The sequence below is a fragment of the Euleptes europaea genome, chromosome 8, assembly GCF_029931775.1.
Source record: "Euleptes europaea isolate rEulEur1 chromosome 8, rEulEur1.hap1, whole genome shotgun sequence".
Taxonomy (NCBI): Eukaryota; Metazoa; Chordata; class Lepidosauria; order Squamata; family Sphaerodactylidae; genus Euleptes; species Euleptes europaea.
In genome coordinates this window covers 56415475-56439351 of record NC_079319.1, presented here as the reverse complement: position 1 = coordinate 56439351, position 23877 = coordinate 56415475, and the positions used below count along the sequence as shown (strand labels likewise).

At 40.5% G+C, this 23877-nt stretch overlaps 1 protein-coding gene across 6 annotated transcripts in view; it reads right to left on the bottom strand.

Annotated features, from left to right (window-relative positions):
• Nucleotides 1-23877, bottom strand: part of PTPRM (protein tyrosine phosphatase receptor type M) — a 546095-nt gene that overhangs the window by 254756 nt on the left and 267462 nt on the right. For all 6 annotated transcript variants that reach the window (XM_056854227.1, XM_056854228.1, XM_056854229.1 and 3 more), the window contains 2 exons: nt 6608-6916; nt 1054-1163 (listed from right to left, as the gene is read on the bottom strand). In XM_056854227.1, the coding sequence (XP_056710205.1) occupies nt 1054-1163; nt 6608-6916 (419 nt within the window). The remainder of the gene's footprint in view (nt 1-1053; nt 1164-6607; nt 6917-23877) is intronic.

Genomic DNA, 23877 nt, shown 5'->3' with positions numbered 1-23877 from the left:
ACTTAAAGATGTAACTACTTGAACAAAGGCCCAATTATTATTTTTAAAAATTATTATATGTTCCTTCATTTGTCTCCATATCGTAAAATGGTGAGCCATGAAGAAATATTTTATTTACTTATTTTCTTTTCTATACTGCTTTCCTTCCAAATAGACCCAAAGAGACTCAAAGAAATTTCAAAAACAAACAGTATGATTTAAACAAATAAGACAATAAAAAAGGAAATCTTGGGCATGAAGAAAAGTCCTGCCTTCTGTTGTGCCAATCTATGAGAACTGGGAATAATCCCACTGGTTACCAGTCATCTACTTAAAGTACAATCACAGAAATGAAATGGTTGGAGTGTTCCCTCATTGACTGGCCCACAATGGTTCAGTAGAAAAGAGTAGATATAAATAGTCCCACTAGAGTATGGAACAGAACTACTAACATGCAATATCCTAGCAACCTTTCTTCGGCCAGTGATTAAAGGACAGGACAACAGTATGTTATCCTAGAGTTGCCAAACTTCACGTGGGACCTCAAGATGTCCAAAATTACAACTAATCTTCAGACAATAGAAAAAAATGGCTGCCCAGGAGGGTGGACTCTAAAGCATTATACTCCTGAGAAAAGATAACAACACAACTTTGGAAAACCAGCACTTCTATATATCACACTATATTGCTAAAAAGCCCTGCTGACAGTCCCAGAAAAAGACATCCTATGCAGAATCCCCCCCCCCCCATAGTAGCATCGGTTCTATGGATGAGACTGTTACCTGCATCACTGGTATTGCAGATGTGATTAATTTGTTATGGGTTTTAAACTGGACATCTGGACTATGAGATTATATTGATTGCTTTCAATGAGATTATATTGATTGCTGTGTTTTTTAGATGTTTTTATGTTACTGATCTAGTGAGATCGCTATACACTTTTAAATAAATTGGGGTATAAATATTTATATAAATAAAACTTTGATCAGATATACCAGAAAAATACTTTAGAACAGGCCAATTGATATTTTACATCAAGAATGGAGGAAAACAAAAAAGTGTTCGTGAACATACCTCATATAACGTGATCACACCAAATGTTTGTACTGGCTCTCTCCACTGAAGGAAAATCTTCTCCTCAAAGGTACTTCCTTGAATAGACTCAAGTGGTACGGCACTTGGAACTAATGGTTAGGGAGAAACAGATCTTTAGAATGTTTGTATTGCAACCATATTGAGATCCACTAGACTATTAAAGCCCTTGAAAAATTGCAAAAATGATCCCCTCTGATCACTCTTTTTCACCCCTTTAGACGATTTTTCAGAGATCATATTAAAATGTATTCTAAACTATAAGGGAACACTGAAAGTTTGCACTAGGATGAACTAAATTCTGTGACCTGTATAATTTTTCCAATGGTTCAAAGAGCCCTGAACTCTGCTCATTCCCATTGAATTCTGAGATACGGTAAGGCATTTCTTCTGTAGGTGCAAAAAAAAATATGTAGCAAAAGGAAGCTTAAAATTTTATTTTTACAAACTGAAAGTTGATAGTCTCAGGCTGCTGGATTCTGTGACCAATTATGGTTGGTGTGTGTGTGTTTTAAGTGCCGTCAAGTCGCTTCTGACTCATCGCGACCCTATGAATCAATTTCCTCCAAAATGTCCTATCTTTGACAGCCTCGTTCAGATCTTGCAAATTGGGGGCTGTGGCTTCCTTTATTGAGTCAATCCATCTCTTGTTGGGTCTTCCTCTTTTCCTGCCTCCCTCAACTTTTCCTAGCATGACTGTCTTTTCTAGTGACTCCTGCCCTCTCATAATGTGACCAAAATACTCAGTTTAGTCATTTTAGCTTCTAGGGTCAGTTCTGGCTTGATTTGATCTATAACCCACGGATTTGTTCTTTTGGCAGTCCATGGTATCCGTGACACTCTCCTCCAACACCACATTTCAAAGGAGTCTACCAATTATGGTACAATTATTAAATTATGGTATATATATACACACACACCTCTCTCTCTCTCTCCCCCCCCCTTGTGGTTAGCACAGATGGGAAGGGCTACATACACAAGCGCTATACTTTTACTAGCCCTTGTCCTACACTCATTGTAAGGCTCAAGAACTGAGCGTTCTTGAGCCAGAGTAGGGATCTGCACAACTTTTCCCTATTCCCAAAACACCAGAAAAGAAATGCATGCTATCGCTGCAAAGAAAAAGAAAGACTTGCTCAAAAGTGGGACAGCAGAGAGTGAATTCAACATGGAAGGAACTAGAAATATAATTTAAAAATAAACTTTTAAAAAACAATACAAAATGTGTGGATATAGTTGGGGGAGAATTATATAGCCTGTCAGTGCTGATGACACTGGCATATAAGGACCATCACAACAATTGTGTTACTGTTGAGAAGGGAGCATTACATTTAACCAGCAAATCTGAATTGCTTCTTGAGTGCTGGATTCCCTACAATAGTAGAATGACATGGAGAGAAGATATCTGAATCCTACAGTGAAACACTTGCAAGTACACTACAACCTTTCCAGAAAGAAATCAGTCACCACCATTTCTCAGCATGGACTAAGAAAAATACTAAATAACCCTATTCTCTAGTTTTACAGCAGCTTCTATTAAGAATGGAATAAAACATATGCCAACCTGGAGCCCACTGCAGTCTTAATTAACCTGAACTGACATTTCTTCAGTGAAATCTTATTCACCCAAGACATGGGGAATTTTACCTCTGCTTAAAATAAAGTTTCCAGCTTGGAGGTATATTGAAGTAACCAACCTGAGTTTACAAATTTATGAACATATGTTCATTGGTGAATGTTTTATTAATCTCCTAATATATTCCAATTTTACACACACACACACACACAATTATACACTTATAGATAATATTTTAAAAAACAGAATTGTATGGATTTCTTCTTTCAGGCTTTATGGGAAAACTTCTTTAACCCTACAAACAGAATGTCAGATTCTCTACAGTACATCTACTAAAATATGTGGGATTTTAAAAAATGAACAATTTAAAAACCCATGTTAAAAGTTGCATTTTTACTTGAATCATATTTTAAAATTATTTAGGCATTTTGTACCATGGCTTTCTGTTCAAAGGGTGCAATAAAGACAAAGTACAACAAACTGCAGAAATTAGAAATATTAATTTCAGAACAAATATCACATACCAGCAGACATACAATAACAGCTCGTTCCTGAGCTTGCGGCAGCCGGGGATAGCGTAGCCAAAGCGCCGCTGCGGCTCCTTTAAAGAGGTTTCCCAGCCACCGAAAGGCTAAAAAACGCCTTTTTAAATATAAAAAATCAAAAACGGGGCATTTCTCCCCTTCAAAAACAGTGACTCTGCACCAGGAAAAACCTGGCGCAGTATCGCTATTTGGGAGGGGGGCATTCCAGGGCTGGAAAGTGTTAGGAGGCAGCCTATCGGCAGGCCCCCCACCCCGAACACTCCAAGAACACCTCCCTTGGATGCCGGCACAAGCACTTGCACTGGCAGGATGTTGGCAGGAGGCCGAGCTGGCATCTATGGGCTGCGCTGTTGCGCCAGTCCTGGGGCGCCAGCACAAGTGGCACTATGCCGCATCCATGCCACTTTGCACAGCGCAAGTGGCACAGGCGCCAGAATAGGGGGCTAGTCACCTCCTAAGGCCAATTGGCCCCCAGGCTCAGGAATGAGCTATAGAAGTAGTAAACGCTTAAAGCACTGTTAGTGATACCCCTAATAGTGGTATTAAGCACAGAGACACTCCAGAGTCACTCCACTGAAAATTAAAGAATAATTTCTAATGCAAATTAAAATAAACAGGGGAAAATTAATAATTCTGAGGCAAGCAACATAAAAATGTTAAGTAATATACTTATAAAAAGCAATATATGCAGTGAATTATGACTATTACTCACTATCAACCCTACCATATGTGTTCATCTACTTTCCTTCTCATAGAGAAATCACAGAGTTTCCAGCAATTCTTATAGTATCCTTTGTCACTTCTGGGTTGTGCCCAAAAGTGATGTAGTGACACTGGTATTGTGCCCCCCCACATGTCACTGCCCCCAGCCTTCTCGCTTGTTACAGCTCTTATTTCTACAAAAGTTCTAGGTAGTTGTTTCCCAATCAAATACAGCTAACTTTGTACAGAATTATGGCATTTGTCTTCAAATTAAGGATATTTTTGTGCATCCTTGCATGAGGAACACATTAGTTTTACAGTGGCATATATTGCCTCTAAGCAGATACAACTGTGCAGAAAAAAATGGTTTAGCTTATATAATGCCTTTATATTTATCTGAAAAACTGTCATAGAAACCAATAAATGCCCTCTTGTTCAGAAAATGCATGAACTATAAAATAGGAGACTATTTAAATCAATAATTTAATTTTTGTTTTTTTCCCTCTTGGGAATCAAAATTATATTTTGCATCACTGGTTATCACAACCTTGATATAAATAAATCCACTCTACTAAAGAAAAGAAAGATACATTTTCAATTCTAGTCCTATATGCAGTATTCACTGATTTTCTACAGTTAATAGTACAGAAGCAGTAAAACAAGTTAACCCTAATGTTCTCGCACTGTAGCAGAGACTCATCCACGTGTTATATGGCTTGCAGCACCCATCAGTGCTACAGAGGAGGCTTAGCACTGGAGGTGGAAAGGTGAGAAATTGGTGATACGGGAAATGGGCAATACATCCAATGGGCAAATAAGGATACATTTATTCTCATAAGAAGACCTGTAACAGGTTTAATAGGATAGTAGAAACCTGCCTCCATAGCAGATCCGTACACTAGCACATTCATAGTGTATTACCTCAAGTTGAGAGTATTTGAATGTTCAAAATAATTCACAGGTGTAATACATCTGCCAAGTGTAATATATCAAGCTATAAAGAATCATCTACAACTAGAATTTTTCCATTCTTACCGTCTATATGTTAGACTAAAGTTTTAAAGTAGTAATTGCTTCATGCTGGTACAATAATGTATTTTGCCCAATGGGTTTCTTTAAGAAGAGTTGCCAACCTCCAGGTGGTGGCTGGAGATCTCCCACTATTACAACTGATTTCCAGGTGACAGTTCACCTGGTGAAAATGGCCACTTTGAAGGGTAGTAACTATGGCATTATACCCCACTGAAGACCCTCCCCAAACCCCAACCTCCTCAGGCTCCACCCCTAAAATTTCCAGATATTTCCCAACCTGGAGCTGGCAACTCTATTTAAGAACATGGTTAACAACCATACAAGTGACATACTTCCATGACATCTGAGTGTCACTTATGTGGTTGCTAACAACATTGTTAAAGCAACCAAATGGGACAGAAGCCTTTACACATTCTTTTCTCATTGCAGAAGCAACTGTGGAAGAAGCTGCAGCCATGTTGCTACATTTGTATGATTAAAAAGGGGTCTATATGAATAATTTTTGTTATTTTACGGCTGCTGAGGTTTCAAGTCTTCTCTTTCAGTTGTTGCTGATTTAAAAAGTTATACTGTACCTGTTATTTCAAACAGTTTCTATAATATATATTCAATTTCTCGCGATATTGATTGCATGAGGAAAAAATGTTGTCTAAAAAAAAAATTCTATAGTGCTTTCCAGAGATGCCACAGTCTCTGGAGAAATTATATAGCGTTTTCGTTCAACATAGAGCATTTGACTATTGATGAGAAATGCTTTAGAGCTCCTCTACTAAAAGAAAAACGTTAATCTCAATGGAATTAAGGATATTGTCTTTAAAAAGGCACTTCCTCTTTAACACACTCTTTATTTTGACTAGTAATATTCCTGGCTACATCACAAACAAATATAGATAACTTGTATTATATGCTGGTGCATATAACTCAGGGCTGAAACAGAGCTGGTATTTTTGACAAAGTTAAGTGAATGAGCCCCGTGGCGCAGAGTGGTAAGCTGCAGTATTGCGGTCCAAAGCTCTGCTCATGACCTGAGTTCGATCCCAATGGAAGTTGGTTTCAGGTAGCCGGCTCAACCTTCCATCCTTCCAAGGTCGGTAAAATGAGTACCCGGCTTGCTGGGGTTAAAGGGAAGATGACTGGGGAAGGCACTGGCAAACCACCCCGTAAACAAAGTCTGCCAAGAAAATGTCGGGATGTGACATCACCCCATAGGTCAAGAACGACCCGGTGCTTGCACAGGGGACCTTTACCTTTTTAAGTGAATGAGTAGTAAAAACTGCTCCATTGATTTTTCAAAGCAGGGGTTGAAATAGGGTGAAATTGTTTGCTCGTTCACAGACAGGGCAATTCCCACCCTCTTAGTTGGCTTTGTGATGTTGTCTCATAGCTAAAGGTGATTGGCTACACAGAGTTGTGATATTAAGTTCACAGGGTGAATCATGAGTGACTGAGATCACTATTCTGAGACAGAAGTAACCACCATTTTTTAATAACTGGCCATCAAAGCACAAGCAGATTGGGAACCAAAAAGGCAACGATTTACATATCAAATCTCAGCATCCTTTAAATCTGACTCCCCCACCCCCGAAAACATTTCAGTATGACTATGCAAACATAATCATCACTAAATATGTTTCTATTCATATTAAATGTGTTCAGTCAAAAATTAAACTTTAAAACTCACCATCTTCGTCTGTCTGTACCACAATTTCTTGGCTTTCTTTCCGTCCTTCAGGATTCATAAGAACGAGTTTTACACTGACGTTAGTATATGGGGATAGATTAATAATGGTGTGCTGAGGATGTGAATTGTCAGTATCCCAGCTCACTTCTTCTCTGACTTGTTCTTGTCCCCCAGTTTGGTAGCGGTAATGGACCGTGAGGTTGTACCTATGGCAACGAGTTACATTGTAGCCAAATGGCTCCCAGGTAATAGTGATTTGCTGGGATTTAATATCTACAACCTTCAGTTTTCTTGGTCCTCGCACAGGATCTGAAAAAAATAAGGAAACTGATTTTAATGAAAGTACGTGTAGATGCGACACTCTGCATAAATATCTGACGTACGGCTATGAAGCTATATACTTTTAAGGACCACATGCATTTACAGATCAACATGTACTGACCTGAAGACGAGTAATACAATTAACATGATAATTTCATTAATCGTAGTGTAATTATGATAAAAGCGATGAAAAAGTAACGTAGGTTCTGACCCACCGATCCTGTGCGCATGCACACTTCCCAGGGCTGACAAGTACCGTCAGCTTTAACAAAACGGACAGGTTGTTGGACTGAGAGATTAGCCCCTCCCACTGAATTAAGTTTCCTCACCATCTCCAAGGAGATGGATGCAGACATTTGACTCATCAGACATCACAGTGTACAAAGCTCTAAATGCTAGATGTGTGGGTTTTTTTTTTCTATTCTGCATACACAGCATATATAGTTGAAGGACTTATTTTGTTTATTCGGGCTCCGTATCAGCTGCAGACGGCAACAACGTATCACAAAGTGATAGTCTGGCACAACGGCAAGCAATAAAATTTTTGATTTTATGACTGTAACCAGACTGACCTCAAACTGCTGTCATGAAAAGAAAACCACTGTTCCTATTCATATTGTCCAAATCGATATGAGATCACAAGGGGATATGCAGCAAAAGCTTCCATCATATTACAGAATGGGCTAGAACTTGCTTATGTATCTAGTAAAATACTCAGAAAACTGTCACTGGTGGAACTTTTATACAAATTTAGCAATAATCTGATTTTTATTTCATATGAGAGCCCTCAACAAGATAAAAGACAATGACTAGTTTTATCTACTGCTTCGCTAGTTGAAATGCCAAGTAGAGTTTTAATGAGCTAGAAAGCTCTTATATATAAACAGATTAATATGCATCTTCTGGCTCATGTTTATTAATCAACACGTCTTTACCAAGAATGTTTTAAACACTTGCCACAAGATTCCATCACTTCTGGCTTCTAATAATTCCCTGCAAGCTTGCAATATTGTTCAAAGACATTGTTTACTTTATCTTAAGTTTGCAAATAACACATTAAAATTGCAAGTTACATAGTCCTAAAAATCTATTGCTACTATTTTGTCATTTTATACCCATCAATGTTGTTCAAAAGTTTTGAAACCAAACTCACTCTATCTTTCATGGTTGCCCACTCGCCCACCCAGCTCTAACTATTTATGGGGCAGATGTTTTTAGGAAAAATTGTGGCTGAGGAACAGCTATCCCCTCTTGTCCCTGTCATCTTGTCCCTGTCAATTGTGAAAAAATATCCGTCATCACACTGGCTCTGAAAATCATAGAGTTGGAAGGGACCACCAGGGTCATAAGAACTTAAGAAAGGCCCTGCTGGATCAGACCAAGGCCCATCAAGTCCAGCAGTCTGTTCACACAGTGGCCAACCAGGTGCCTCTAGGAAGCCACATCTAGTCCAACCCTCCTGCACAATGCAGGAAATTCACAACTACCTCCCCCCACACACCCCAGTGACCCCTACTCCATGCCCAGAAGATGGCCAAGATGCCCTCCCTCTCATCTTCTGCTTAAGGTCATAGAATCAGCATTGCTGACAGATGGCCATCTAACCTCTTCTTAAAAACCTCCAGGGAAGGAGAGCTTACCACCTTCCGGGGAAGCCTGTTCCACTGAGGAACAAAGCAAAGTGGGAGGTGAGGGGAGACTCGAGACAAGAGAGAGGCCAACCAGTGACGTGAGACTCGTCATGAGTGAATTGGGTGGGTGAGCAAACTGTAACGAGCACCATCTTCTGTGAGGGGCTTCAGAGAAAAATGGGGCGGTGAGAAAGCTGGCTGGGACTGACAATATAGATTGAGAAGGGAAACTAGCACTCCACGCTTGCTGTACTGCAGAATTTGATGGGTTAAGAGAATTGCTCCATCCATCCAATCTAGTGAAAAAGGCTAGAAGGGAAGGAAGACATGGAAAAGGAGGTAACGGGACCTGCCTTGCTATGCTAGGGAATCACAGGAATGGAGTATCTTTTTCCTTCAGGTCATGCTTTGGTCTTCATCAAGGGTTTGTCTTGTGACCCCATGAGACCTCCCCATACTCAGTGCTTGTGGGACAATAACCTGATATTCCATTCCAGTCAAGGATTCCAAATAATACAGACCTGTTCAGAAAACTAATCAAGTCCTCAGAAGAATAATTCCATCTTCTTCCCCATTAGGACCCTCCTTGGAGTAACCGAAGTAATGAGAAAACCTTTTTACTACCACTAGCAGCAAAGGACACAGATTTTGGATAGAAAAGATCCCCGGTTAGCCTGGCATGTTGGGTTCAGTTTCACCACAGGACTGTCCCTCCTGCACTGCAACTCTTGATGATGCCCATGCTTCAGGATCAAACAATGGATGCAACCTTTTCTCTTGCTCTCTCTTACCCCAGCTGTTCTCACTCTCAGCCCAGTTCCCCGTGGTCCTTCTCTCCAGCTCACATGCTTGTCCCCCTCTATTCCCTTTTTTCATAGGTTCAATCCAGAGACACCTGTCTTTTCGCCAGAAATGCACGCCCCTTCTCTTTCACTCCAACCAGCCCCTCTGCGTTGTGCTACTCCTCTCTCTCTGTTCTTCCCAAAGCTTGAAAGGCTGCACCTCTTTGTCCTTTTCTTTTCATCCCCTCCCCTTTCAACCTGTTCTTCCTTCCCTAATTTGTCCACTCGGTCTGTTGTTGTTTTTTACAGTATTTGCCACAACAGAAGAAGAGGAGTAGGAGTAGGAGTGGGGTTTTATACACTGACTTTCTCTACCACTTAGGGAAGAATCAAACCGGCTTACAATCATCTCTCCTTTCCCTTCCCACAACAGACACCCTGTGAGATAGGGGGGGCTGAGAGTGTGTGACTAGCCCAAGGTCACTCAGCTGGCTTTATGACTTCAATGGTCAGTTCTCACAATGGCGGGATGTGAGCAGTGGATCCTCAGGGATCTGTATTGGGACCGGTGCTTTTCAACCTGTTCATCAATGACCTGGAGTTGGGGTTAAACAGTGAAGTAGCCAAGTTTGCAGATGACACCAAATTATTTAGGGTGGTTAAAACAAAATCGGACTGTGAAGAGCGCCAGAAGGATCTCTGCATACTGGAAGAATGGGCATTAAAATGGCAAATGAGATTCAATGTGAGTAAGTGTAAAGTGATGCATATTGGGACAAAAAATCCCAACTTCACATATACACTGATGGGATCTGTGCTGGCAGCAACAGACCAAGAAAGGGATCTTGGGGTGGTAGTGGATAGCTCAATGAAGATGTAAACCCAGAGTGTGGCTGCTGTAAAAAAGGCAAATTCCATGCTGGCCATAATTAGACGAGGAATAGAGAATAAAACTGCTGATATCATACTGCCCTTGTAAAAATCTATGGTGAGACCACACTTGGAATACTGTGTACAGTTCTGGTCACCACACTTAAAAAAGGATATTACAGAGCTTGAGAAGATGCAGAAAAGAGCAACCAAAACGATTAGGGGACTAGAACAACTGTCCTATGGGGAGCGGTTAAGACGCTTAGGGCTGTTTAGCTTGGAAAGGAGGCGGCTGAGGGGAGACATGATAGAGGTCTATAAAATTATGCATGGTTTGGAGAGAGTGGACAGGGAGAAGTTTTTCTCCCTCTCCCATAATACTAGAACACGGGGTCATCTGCTAAAGCTAGAGGGCGAGAGATTCAAAACAGTTAAAAGGAAGTATTTTTTCACACAACGCATAGTTAAATTGTGGAACTCCCTACCCCAGGAAGTGGTGATGGCTGCCAGCTTGGAGGGCTTTAAGAGGGGAGTGGACATATTCATGGAGGAGAGGGGTATTCATGGCTGTTAGTTAGAATGGATACTAGTCATGCTGCATATCTATTCTCTCTAGTATCAGAGGAGCATGCCTATTATTTTGGGTACGTTGGAACACAGGCAGGATGGTGCTGCTGCACTCGTCTTGTTAGTGGCTTCCTAGAGGCACCTGGTTGGCCACTGTGTGAACAGACTGCTGGACTTGATGGGCCTTGGTCTGATCCAGCAGGGCCTTTCTTATGTTCTTATATTCTTATGAGGAGCGGGGAAACAAATCCAGTTCACCAGATTAGCCTCCACTGCTCATGTGGAGGAGTGGGGAATCAAACCTGGTTCTCCAGATCAGAGTCCACTTCTTAAAACCACCACTCTTAACCACTGCACCATGCTGGCTCTCAATATCTTCTCTCTCATCTGCTCCCTCTTCTTTTTCCTCTCATTGGGGCCACTGTACATTCATGCACAGATGGGTTCTAGTTGGACTAGCTGTAGACGGGCACATCTCGCTAAATGTGATCATTTACAATAGAAATTGTTTCATTGCTTTCCACTGCATTTCCAGATATGTGTAACTTTGATTTCATTATACTGCATTTTTGAAATCTTCCATTCTTGCCTTTCCATATATCACAATACTACATAAAGGTTGATTTTTGTTAAAAACCCTCTCATGTTTCCCAAAATATCACCATGAGTGTCTATACACAGGATCCCAAACTAGGGTTGTTAGGTACATGTATGTAGGCAATATACATGGATCCTCAGGCTTCCCAGGTTATAATACCAATCTGCTTCTTCGTTTCCTCTCTCTCTCTCTAAGTTTCTAAGAGGGTCATATGAGCTTGAAGAATCAAGATTTACTGCCTTGAGTTCTTCACATATTTAATAACTATTAACAAGCTAGCTTTATTCAACTGATAAAAACGTTTTTACTGCTTGACAGTAATATCTAGTAATATTCTTCTCAAGAAAGTCAGGAGTTTTTGTTAATCAAGAAAATTAGTCGTGATTAACATATAGTCCTCCATTTTGAAATCAACTGAAAATATCTCAATAAAGCAATCAAAAGTACAAACGAAACATTTCCAAGAGATACAAAAAATTCAGTTGTGAGCAAATGTAAAACAAACAAACAAAAATGTTATGCTAGATATTTCGTGAGCGGGGTGGGGGTGGGGAGAGCCTTTTTCAATCCTCTTTCAATCCACTTTCAGTGCACCTTAACAATCGTTTACAAGTAGATTTTGCCAGTTCACACAGTAAAATCCACTTTCAAAGTGGATTGAAAGTGGATTGCAAGTGCATTATTTGGGCTGTGTGAAAGTGTATCTGTGACACAGAAATCCAATTCTTCAGTTTCTGATACAGTCACAAAGTCTGAAGAGAAACTAGGTGCAAAGAAATCCCAACGTGAAGTTTGCTCCATGAGGGGAACCACTGCCTTAAAATATACCAAGGCTCACCGAACGGCCAACTTAGTAACAAGGAAAGTGTGATTTAGCCACTCTGATCACAAATAAATACCATATTCATTAGGCTTGCCACAATAGATTTACATGCCACAGCAGCCATTTTGCGTGGTACCCTAAATCTCAGAGGCTTTGGTAATAAGGTAATTAATTATGCTTTCAGAGCCAACCATTCATTTTCTCCTTACTTGGTAAATTTCTGTTGGGGAAGATTACAGAGCTATATCCTTCCGCTTTTACAGCTGCTTGAATAAGGCATTCACTGGCCAGCAGCATGCTGGACTATTATGATAGGCCCTGATGGCATGAATCATGTGGCATTCTGGGCTCATGATAAAAGAGCAGCGTTGCTTTGTGGAAGGGAGCCACGTCTGTCAGGCTTGAAGCCTAGCTGGGTAGCTCTTTGCTATCCCCCTGACGACACTTGACGTATTTTTCAGACTGTTCTCTTTCTGCCATTTTTAGGTAGGTATCAAGCAGGAAAGTCTGACAGTTGTGCTCATGACCCTAGGGACTGGCAAGTCCGGCTCTAGCCCCCGGCACTTCAGCATCCTATTTAATCAGAGATCCTAGTTCCTTCGACATTCAGCTGTGTTTTCCAGAGAGCACAGAGCAAAAATGGACTGATAGGATCAATTTCCATTGCAGGTTCAATTCACGGCTCATTTCTTTGGAACTTCATACTTTATCTCCTATTACAACCACTGTGCTTTTCCCCCCAGAAACTCAATTTCAGAATCTGTGAGAGACATTTAAGTGTAATTTTAGGATCCTGTCATTGATAATCTGGAAGCAGAGCTCATGCTGCAAAATATCCCCCCTCCTGCTTTATCATAGGCTGCAGATGGGAAAGGGAACAGAAGAACTAAAAAAAAAAAAAAATGGTAGGGTTTTCATATATAGTTCATATATTACATCATGAAATGGGATTTAAGCATTGACTAGCACTAGTAGTAGGTCCTATAACAGGTCATTTTCATCCGAGAAAAGCAAGAGAATGGCTTTTAAAAAATTGCATTCAAATATTCCAACCACTCTTCATTAATACAAATTATTTGTGCTGCAATAGGAGAAGAAACTTCTTAAAAAAAATATTCAGTGCACTATTTTTAAAAACTAGATGAAATAATCAGGATGTGATCAGAGGCAGCCAAGATCTGGGGAGAGGGATGGAGGAATCTTCTCAGATTCATATTATTAAATTCTGAGCTGGAGAAGAACTCAGGAGATGCTTGTAGATGCTTGTTCGCGTAACAGTGGTCCTACTGCTCAAACTGACTCCATGTTCATGCACTGGTTTCAAAAATCCATTATAGAAGCATTACCATTCCTCTGCAGCTTCTGTCTTCTAGTATTTCTGGCACAGACTTAACACTGGCTGAAGTGTAAGGTCCCAGGGAGCAGTACTGTTATGTGCCTGCCCACACTTAATACCTTAATACCGAGTAGAGCAATGACCACACAACAGCAGTGAGGATCTTTGTGACTCAGTGATACGGCACTCAGAGGGTTGGAAGTGGTAAAGAAAAAGACTGGTAGTCCAAAGAAGGGAAAAAAGCATTGGTGTAGGGACAAGTTCCTTTTGGGTAGGAATATGTCCCCAGTTTTAGTGCAAAAAGGTTACTTAAATAAGCTCTGTGTGGGATTGTACTACCAGTCAGGCCTGTTCCTGCTTCTTCCCTTCAATCTCTGCCCTTTGTTTTGTGCTGTAACATATTTACCTACATTAATGTAAAAAACAGAGGAATACAGGTGTCAGACACTGTGACAGATGGCATGGGAACCAAATGGAGGCAGCGTGATAACAACTCTGGATCTAAAAGTATATATTTAATATGTACATAGTATACCAAATGTTTTAAATTGTGTATGCATATCTTTCCACTCCAGGGTTGCCAATCTCCAGGTGGGGCCTGGAGATCTCCTGGAAGTACAGATGATCTCCAGACTACAGAGAAAATGGCTGTTCCTTCATTGACATCCCTCCCATCCCCAAACCCTGACCTCCCCAGGCTCTACCTCCAAAATCTCCAAGAATTTTCCAATTCCACTTTCCTAGATCAGATTATATTATTATGGTGAAATATAGAGCCTTTCTTTTCCCCTCATTGAATTACAAATTATTACACAGAGGACATTTCTTTGAATAAGGTTTGTTTTTTAACTATCATTTTTAACTCGGCTGGTTGCTTGATTTTGAACCCAAGTTTGTAATTTTAGAAAAAGTAAAAAGGGCCTTTTGACATAAAGAGTGATAGTTTTAAAGTTTCCGGGTAAGATTTAAATTTTTAGTATTTGTCAAGGAGAATTTCAAATTGTAAATTTGTCTATAGGTTATTTTTATCCTGCTGTTTATGTTTGGTATATACCATGTTTGTTGGCAGTTGCTACATGAGTTTGGTTGTATACTGATCTTATTCCTTTTGTTTATTCCCTGTACTTTTTTTGGGTGTGTGGTGGTCATGGACCGTAATAAAGTTTTAATGTAACTATCATTTTTACTGACTTCTTTCCATTCCTTGGAAAACCTGTGAAAAGATTTATGGGATGAATTTTGTGGGAACAATGTAAGCTGTTTTGGTCCCCACTTCAGAAAAATGTGAGGTAGAAATGAAGTAAGTAATAATATAGCTGAAGGTGGGAGGTAGATAAAAGGTAGGTTGGTGAACTGGTGAAAAGGAGAAAATGAGGCAGAGAAAGGGGAAAGGATGTGGGGGTTGCCGGGGAAAGGAAAGAAGAAGAAACTGAGGTGTCACACCACAAGTCCTTGAGAGTTCCCTGAAATGCAAGTGGGCCTGGCCCAGTGGCTGGTATCACAGAACTGGGCCACAGTTTTCCTAGGCAGAGGCTGCCAAGGGAAAGCTTAAGACAGAGGATCAGATAAAGTAGGTTGGCTGTTGGGTGGGAAGTAGATACGGTTGCCAACTCCAGGTTAGGAAATTCTTGGAGATTTGGAGGCTGGAGCCTGGGGAGGGTGGAATTTGAGAATGGGAGGTACCTCAGAGGGGTATAATGCCATAGACTCTGCTCTCCAAAACAGCCATTTTCTCCAGGGCAATTAAGGTTGCCAACCTCCAGGTGGGGGATGGAGATCACCTGGAATTACAATTGCTGTCCAGATGACAGAGATCAGTTCCCCTGGAGGGATTGGCTGCTTTGGAGGGTGGACTCTATGGCATTATACCCTGCTGAGGTCACTTCCCTTCCCAAACCATGCCCTTCCAAGGGTCCATCCCCAAATCTCCAGGAATTTCCCAACCTGGAGCAGGCAACTCTAACTGGGGAAATGATCGTTGTAGTTGGGAGATACATTGTGATTCCAGAAGATCTCCAGGCCCTACCTGGAGGTTGGCAACCCTAGGAGAGGTTTCTCCTATCAGATCTGCTAAGGAAGCTAAGTTTGCTGTACAGACACAATAGCAAGTAATATGATAAGTGTAAATTACATGTATGGATGTCCGAGACGAACCTAGTGAACAATCAAGCTACTGTAAATAATTGGGAAGAATTGACAACGTCTCTATACAAAACAATGCTTCTACACAGCAACATTGTTTATTTACCATATCTGATAACTGCTCCTCAGTGGTAGAATGGAGTGTGTTAGACTATGTTTTACAACTGCAACATGTCAAGGCTTCAGGAATCTGATCTAAGAGACAGGGTGCAAGACACTAACAAGACTGATGCTCTGTGGTGTATTAAAAACGCTTTTGCAGTGTAAGTTACAATTATTGTACAATTTGTTCTTCTACTGCAGACTGAAAAGTGTCCTCTAGCTACACTGTGCCGGTAAATGCCAGATGTCAGCAGGACACAACTTCCTGACATAACATATCACACCACTTCACTAAGCTGTTCTTTGGTGGTGTGTTACACATTCTTGTCATGCTAGCATCCATAACAGCACACATGTAATCAGAACCCATCCTGAAAAGATTGCCATTTTATTTCTTTTACATTGCTGTAAAGTACTGCTCTGGTATTCTTTACTACACAGCTTTTGTCCTTCAGCATAGTACACCTTTCCAGTGCTCTCAGGAACAGGTTAGTTGTTTAGTTTTTGAAAAAAAATATTTGGTGTCAACTTCCTGACAGCTTTCAAAAGCCAAGTTGGTACATGCAAGACATAAGAAACGGCAAACCTGGAAAGAATGTGCGTTCAGGTTAAAATAAAATCTGAATGTATGTAATTTTGAAAAGTAAAGGGCTTAAATCTAGCATGCTGTCATCCAGAGGTAGCCATCCAGCATTACCATGAAGTATCCTTAAACCTGCTGAAAGCAATAGGCTGAAATCACATTTTGTTGGTTTATTTTTTTTTTGTGGATCTTAGGCAATTTTTTTTCCAGTGAAGCCAAGACCTGCCGATCACCAGTGCCTTCGCACAGACTTATCATTCTACACTTGGCAGATGGTTCCTAGATGAAGCTCTACAGACATTAAAGCATTTAGTGGAGCTATGCTATTCTATCATCTTCTTTTGTCAGGACTTGGAAAAAATAATTTTTAATTAGAGATGGCGACAGCTTCCCTCACAATACTACTTACTATAGGACTAGCTCCATCTTGCACTGACTGCACAACAACTACATATACTGGAGAGGGAAACACAGCATAGCTGCTGCAGAACTGCCTGATGCTACAAGAATGTCAATTCCATTGAGCAAATAAACAAATTATAGTGTTGCCCTCCATTAAAGGTAAAGGTAGTCCCCTGTGCAAGCACCGGATCATTTCTGAGCCATGGGGTGACGTCACATCCCGACGTTCACTAGGCAGACTATGTTTACAGGGTGGTTTGCCAGTGCCTTCCCCAGTCGTCTACACTTTACCCCCAGCAAGCTGGGTACTCATTTTACCAACCTTGGAAGGATGGAAGGCTGAGTCAACCTTGAGCCGGCTACCTGAAACCAACTTCCGTTGGGATCGAACTCAGGTCGTGAGCAGAGCTTGGACTGCAGTGCTGCAGCTTACCACTCTGTGCCACGGGGCTCCTTGTTGCCCTCCATTACTGGATGGAAAAAGAGGGGGGTACACACAACAAATAAAGATAATGTTCTGAAATGGTGAAGCACTCCTTCAGGAGAGGATATTGCAGTTTATTTTAGAAAGTCTATACATTCACTCAAAGAAGGGAAACGAGCTCTCGATAATGAAATGTACTTTCTATAAAAGTTCACAGTAAACAAAAGTCACTTTTGTCACTGGATGTCACAGATACTTTCCAAATCCATTAGATGCTATGGTGCTTACCCGGAACAGAAATAAGAGTGAGCATCACTCATCGTGTTGATATTGTTAACTTTGAATTAAGTCAAATTATGTTCACACACACAAAAAAAAAAGTAAAAGTAAACTAGGTAAAAGTTTAAGACACATTTTCTCAGAGTACCCAGCAAAGACCTGTAATGGCCTACAAGCTTTTCCAGCATCTGTCAGCGACTGACCTTTGTAATTTGTTTTTGCAGGAGTTATACAGTTATTATACTTCATCTGCATAAAGTAATGAACTATCATGGGATAAAGCATGTCTCAAGAGTAGAAAATGATGAAACAGTTCTCAAAAAATGAAAGAGTATAAACCCTTAGTCTGTTTAAACAAAGAGAAGGATATACACACATACAGAACTAGGATTATAAGGCAAGTGCTACAAAACAAACAAAAGCCAAATTTAACTAGGTATGCTGCAAATTTTGACATTCTCCTTCATTTTATCCTCACAACAACAACCCTGTGAGGTAGGTTAGGGTGTGAGAGAGTGACTGGCCCAAGGTCACCCAGTAAGCATCTTTGGCAGAATGGGGATTTGAATCTGAGCTCCCCAGATACTAATCTAACACACTAACCACTATGATGAAATACTGCCAATCTAAAAACAAAATAAAAATGGTGGCCATGGCAAGCAGTTTGGAGATTAATAATCACAAGCATGCTTTCCAACATATCTCAAAACAAGTCATCCTGAAAATCATGCAGACACACCAGAATACTAAGTTTCAGTTCAAGCAGCCTTTTCCCTCTTTTAATTATGGCCCTTTTAAAACTGGAGGGGAGGCAAACAAGTGGTGGTAGGACATAAGAAAAGCCATGCTGGTTCAGACCAAGGCCAATCAAGTCCAGCAGCCTGCTCACACAATGGCCAGCCAGGTGTCTCTAGGAAGCCCACAAACAAGATGACTGCAGCAGCATCCTGCCTAATATAACAGGCATTCTCCTCTGATACTGGAGAAAATAGGTTTGCATCATTACTAGTCTCCATTTTACTAGCTGCTATGAATAAGGTTGCCAGGTCCCCCTTGCCACCGGCAGGGGATAAGGAGGTAGAGTTGCCAGATCCAGGTTGGGAAACTTCTGGAGATTTGGGGGTGGAGCTTGGGGAAGTCATAGGGATACCAGGTCCCTCTTCGCCACCAGTGGGAGGTTTTCGGGGCAGAGCTTGAGGAGGGTGGGGTTTGGGGAGGGGAGGGATTTCAATGCCATATAATCCAATTGCCAAAGCAGCCATTTTCTCCAGGTGAACTGATCTGTATCACCTGGAGATCAGTTGTAATAGCAGATCGCCAGCTAGTACCTGGAGGTTGGCAACCCTAGGAGGTCAGGGACCACAGTGGGGTACAATTCCATAGAGTCCACCCTCCAAAGCATCCATTTTCTCCAGGCGGACTGATCTCTAAAGTCTGGAGATATGGTGTAATTCTGGTGGATCCCCAGGCCTCATCTGGAGGCTGACATCCCTAGCTGTGAAAAAGTATTGCAATTTTGAGAAACCAATGCAATCATGCCAAACAGACATGCCCGAATTCATCTGGTCACATCCAAACAACTCACTGAACAACCCGTTTCTTGTTCACAACCAGTGTGTACTGGACCTGAGCTAAACTGGCAATTGCAAAAGCATGCCTACTTTTAAATCAATGAAAGCTGTAAGAATTAATTAGTGAATAATTGAATAAAGATCCTGAAATATTACACTAAGCATCTTTTTAAAATCTTTAGTAAATACAGTATAATATAAAGTGAGGTGAAGACATACTGCAGAAAGGTAACCTATAAAAATACTTTCAGTATTCCTATCCCAACCGTTAGGAAGGTTTATACAAAATCAGTAGTCCTTCAAACTTTCCCTATGATCAGTTTTCAAAAGGCCACTAGAGGGACATCTCTAGTACTTTTCAGCCTTTAAAATAACAACACATTTTTAACAGGTTTTTAGATATAGATGCATTACTGGTACTCAGATATCTTCTTAAGGCATAAGTCTATGGGCCAAAATTCAGTCTAAATATTAGTCAGTAATTCCTTTTATATTCCAGAGATATTTCTTTTGTGTTTTCTACTGATCTACCAGTTGTGTTCAAAACTATCCAGAAACCAACACAGTTGAAAACTGAACCCTTTACATATGCCTACATATGACCACTCATATTTCATAATTGTATTATATCATGTGAGCTTTATAAATTCTAATCTATTTTAATAAGAAAAATTGATTCTTCGATGCTGCTTTCCAAAAGCTTAGATTGCTTGTTTATCTCTCACAAATGAAAAGCAAACTTTACAAAAAATGGGGGGGGGAAACACCAGCTCTGTGAATATAAACAAAATTATATTCCAAATCTGAGACCCATTTTAGTTGTTTGTTTAAAATGACATACCTAGCTATTCAGAACTCACTTTGTAATAACCCCTTTCATTCCCAAATCTACTTAGCCAGCAGCCAAAAGCAAGCGAAATGCTGGTGATAGTTTTTACAACCACACATTAGTTTTACATTTCATGACAGGCTAATTCTAGAGAGTCCCAAAGACAGACAAGTATGTGTTCTTACAATTTTCTTTCTAGGGCTTGAAGGAAGTATGAATCTAACTGATAAGTGGGGGGGAAATATGGGAATGAAGAGATGTATTTTACATTTCACACTCATGTCAGTGTCACTTTACCCTAAATGCATTCCAGGTGCTGTGATGAAAATGCAAATCTGTAAGAAAAACAATTTCCGGTAATTATCCCTCAGTACAGATTAAGTACAGCACAATTAAGAGTTTACTCAACTGAATATTTTGTTAAGTCTTCATTATAGCTATGAGGACAATGTTGTGTATATTAAGTGCTGTCAAGTTGCTTCCAACTCATGGTGACCCTGTGAATTAATGACCTCCAAAATGTCCTATTGTTAACAGCCTTGCTCAGGTCTTGCCAACTGTGGCTTCCTTTATAGCATCAATCTATCTCATGTTGGGTCTTCCTCTTTTCCTGATTCCTTCCACTTTTCCTAGCATTATTGTCTCTTCCAGTGAGTCTTGTCTTCTCATAATGTGACCAAAGTACAACCACCACAGTTTAATAATTTTAGTTTCTAGGAGAGTGTTATGGATACCGTGGACTGCCAAAAAACAAATAAGTGGGTTTTAGATCAAATCAAGCCTGAACTGTTGCTAGAAGTTAAAATGACTAAACTGAGGCTATCGTACTTTGGTCACATTATGAGAAGACTCACTGGAAACGACAATAACACTAGGTAAAGTTGAAGGCAGCAGGAAAAGAGGAAAACCCAACATGAGATGAATTGACTTTATAAAGGAAGCCACAGCCCTCAGTTTGTAAGACCTGAGCAAGGCTGTTAACAATTGGATGGTTTGGAGGAAAATGATTCATAGGATTGCCATCAGTCAGAAGCGATTTGACAACACTTAACACACACATGGTATCCGTAAAACTCTCCACCAACACCACATTTCCAATTAATTAACTTGCTTCCTTTCAACATTCTTCACTGTCTAACTTTCTTACCCATACATAGTAACAGGGAATACTATGGCATGAATTAACCTGATCTTGGTCTCCAGTGACACATCCTTACACTTAAGAATTTTTTTCCAGCTCCTTCATGGCTGCCTTTCCCAGTCTCAATCACCTTCTGATTACTTCTTGGTTGCAGTCTCTCTTTTGGTTAATGATGAAGCCAAGGAACAGAAAATCTTGAACAATTTCAGTTTCTTTACTGTCAACCTTAAAGTTGAGTAATTCCCCACGTATTCTTTGTTTATGTCTTCTTGATGTTTAGCTGTAGTTCTGCTTTAACCTTCAGCAGTAGTCATTTCAAGTCTCCACTATTTTCTGTCAGTAATGTGGTGTCACCTGCATCTCAAATGATTAATGTTCCTTTCACTAATTTGCACTCCACCTTCACCTAAATCTTGATGTCATGAGTCAGCCTGCAGAGACCTCCTCTGACAAAGGGGAATTAGAAGCCAGAACAGAGGGACATCCTCAGGCAGAAGTCCCACAGGAACAACCACAGGGCCTACAGCCTGCCAGAATAGAGGATCAGCCAAAGTCAGGAGATGACTCACCATGCCTGCAGCCTGCCAGCTCAAGGACTCCAGTTGGACCTGACACCTTGCAACATGCAGAGTCTCCAGAGGCCTCGCCAAGGCCACTGGAGCAGAGAAGAAAACAGGTCCATCTGGCAATGCAGCAGAGACGGCAAAGTGCTAGAGGAACCTCCTCAGTAGCAGTGATGAAGAAGAGCAGGGCTGAAGCACCACCTGTGAACTCAGCCTAATCAGCCTCAGCTGGCTCTGCTACAGCAGCAGGGGAAGGGATTCAAGCCATCAGTTAGGCTTGGCTGCTGTGCAAGCAACTTGTCACCAACCTCCTTGTGTACCGGCCTTGTTTCCCTGCTATCCTTTGGATTCCTGGTATCCTGACTTCTTGGACTGCCTTTGACTAATGCCTCGGACTTCCCTTGCCGGTATTGAGATCTTGGACTTTGCCTGAACTGTGAATGACCTTGGACTGTTTCCCAGACTACGCTTCCAGCTTCTAGCCCTCGCTCCTTGCCTACACCACGACACTTATCCTGTTTTCCTTATGACATCTTCTGCATATAGATTGAACAGATAGGGAGATAAAATATACTCCTTGTTTGACATCTTTACCAATTGGAAACCATTTTGTTTCTCCATGTTCTGTCCTAACAGTGGCCTCTTGCCATATTACAGGTTGCTCATCAAAACAATCAGATGCTGTGGCATACCAATTTTCTTTAAAACCAGCCATAGTTTTTCATGATCCACCCAGTCAAAAACTTTGTTGTAATCTATGAAACACATGCTGAATTCTCTCATATGCTCCAGTAACCAACGTAAATTTGCAATATGATCTCTAAAAATCTTAGTCATCAATCAATTCCACGAGGGTACTACATGTATATTGGTCTCTAAGGCAAGGTTTCTTAAATGGTCATGGCAGCCACACTTTCTCCCCAGAGACTGCAGATGAACATAGAGAAAAGACAGATAAGAAGAGGGAAGAAGCAGGATCAAGGCTACAGTGTGTGAGAAGAAATTAGAAAAAAAATACTTTCTCTTTTCATTTACTCATTCACTGATTCATTTTGAACAGAAAAAGGGGAAAGAAGGGATTAACAGCCAGTGTTCAATTTCTGTGGTTGTTGTGATTTCCACAGTTTGAGAAACAGTTACGGTATTTAATTAGTTTTCTTACAATACATATGATGAGTCCAGACACAACAAATAAACCATGGCTTGTTCATTAACAAACCTCGGAAGTCTACAAGCAAGCGTCCTCTTTCCATTTCTCCTCCCCTCATGTGTGTGCAATATTGAAGAGTTCCTGAGAAACTGCAGTTTGTTCTTCAAATGGCTTACAAAAGTCAAATCTGCTCTACACTTGTTTTGACTGATGAACATCTCAGTGAAGTTGAGCACTGCTTGAACTAATAGCACAAGCCTTTTATATAACACTTTGTCTTTCTTTTCATTCACCAGGTTTAATTTGGCGGCACTGATATACAGGAGTAGGGATATCAGCTGATGGCTGGCAACCTGGGGGGGGGGGAAATGGCACCATGCTGCTTAGTGTGATGTCACTAAGTGATGTCTTGTTACCAGCGTGATGCTGTGGTGACACTCTAGGCTTTGGGCAATCTATGGATAAATTAAAAAGCCCACAATGTGACGTCACTTGTAAGTATTTGCCAAAAGTGATGTTGCTCCACCAGCACATTCCCATTAAAATTTAGAAATTAAGATTTATTAACTGCATTACTATATTTGTTCACAAACTAGTTTAAAAATCTAATACTGATAAGCTTTAGAACTGGCTCGGCAATGAGAAATTAAAATAATTATACTGTATTTTAATGCAAGGAATCATATTGTATGGTAAAAGGTTTCAATATTGCCATAAAAATCATTTTAATAATCTCTACAAGAAGCATGGCTTTTGTCTGTTCCGTTCCTGCCCAGAAAGTAGTAGAATGGATATTACTTATAAATGTAGAATTTTTTCAAAGACCAACAGAAGGAAAATGTAGCAGGATACTCCAGCTATCACTATAGTCATTTGCTTCTGACTTACTGTATTAATTCAGAAGAGTTATCTATAGCAGAGTTATCTAAATTGAGCATTTTAGACAGCACTTCTACAGAATCCAAGTGACAAGACTGCATAGTTGTATAAATCTGTCTGAAAGAGGAAATGCCACCAATTAATGCTGCTCAAATTCTAAGTGTACTTTATTGAAAAATCCTCCTAATCCGATATGTGCAACCAGGCTTAACGAAGTAATGTAGAATGGAATAAATTTAGACCAAATAACCCTCAAAATTGATAGTAAATGGATTAC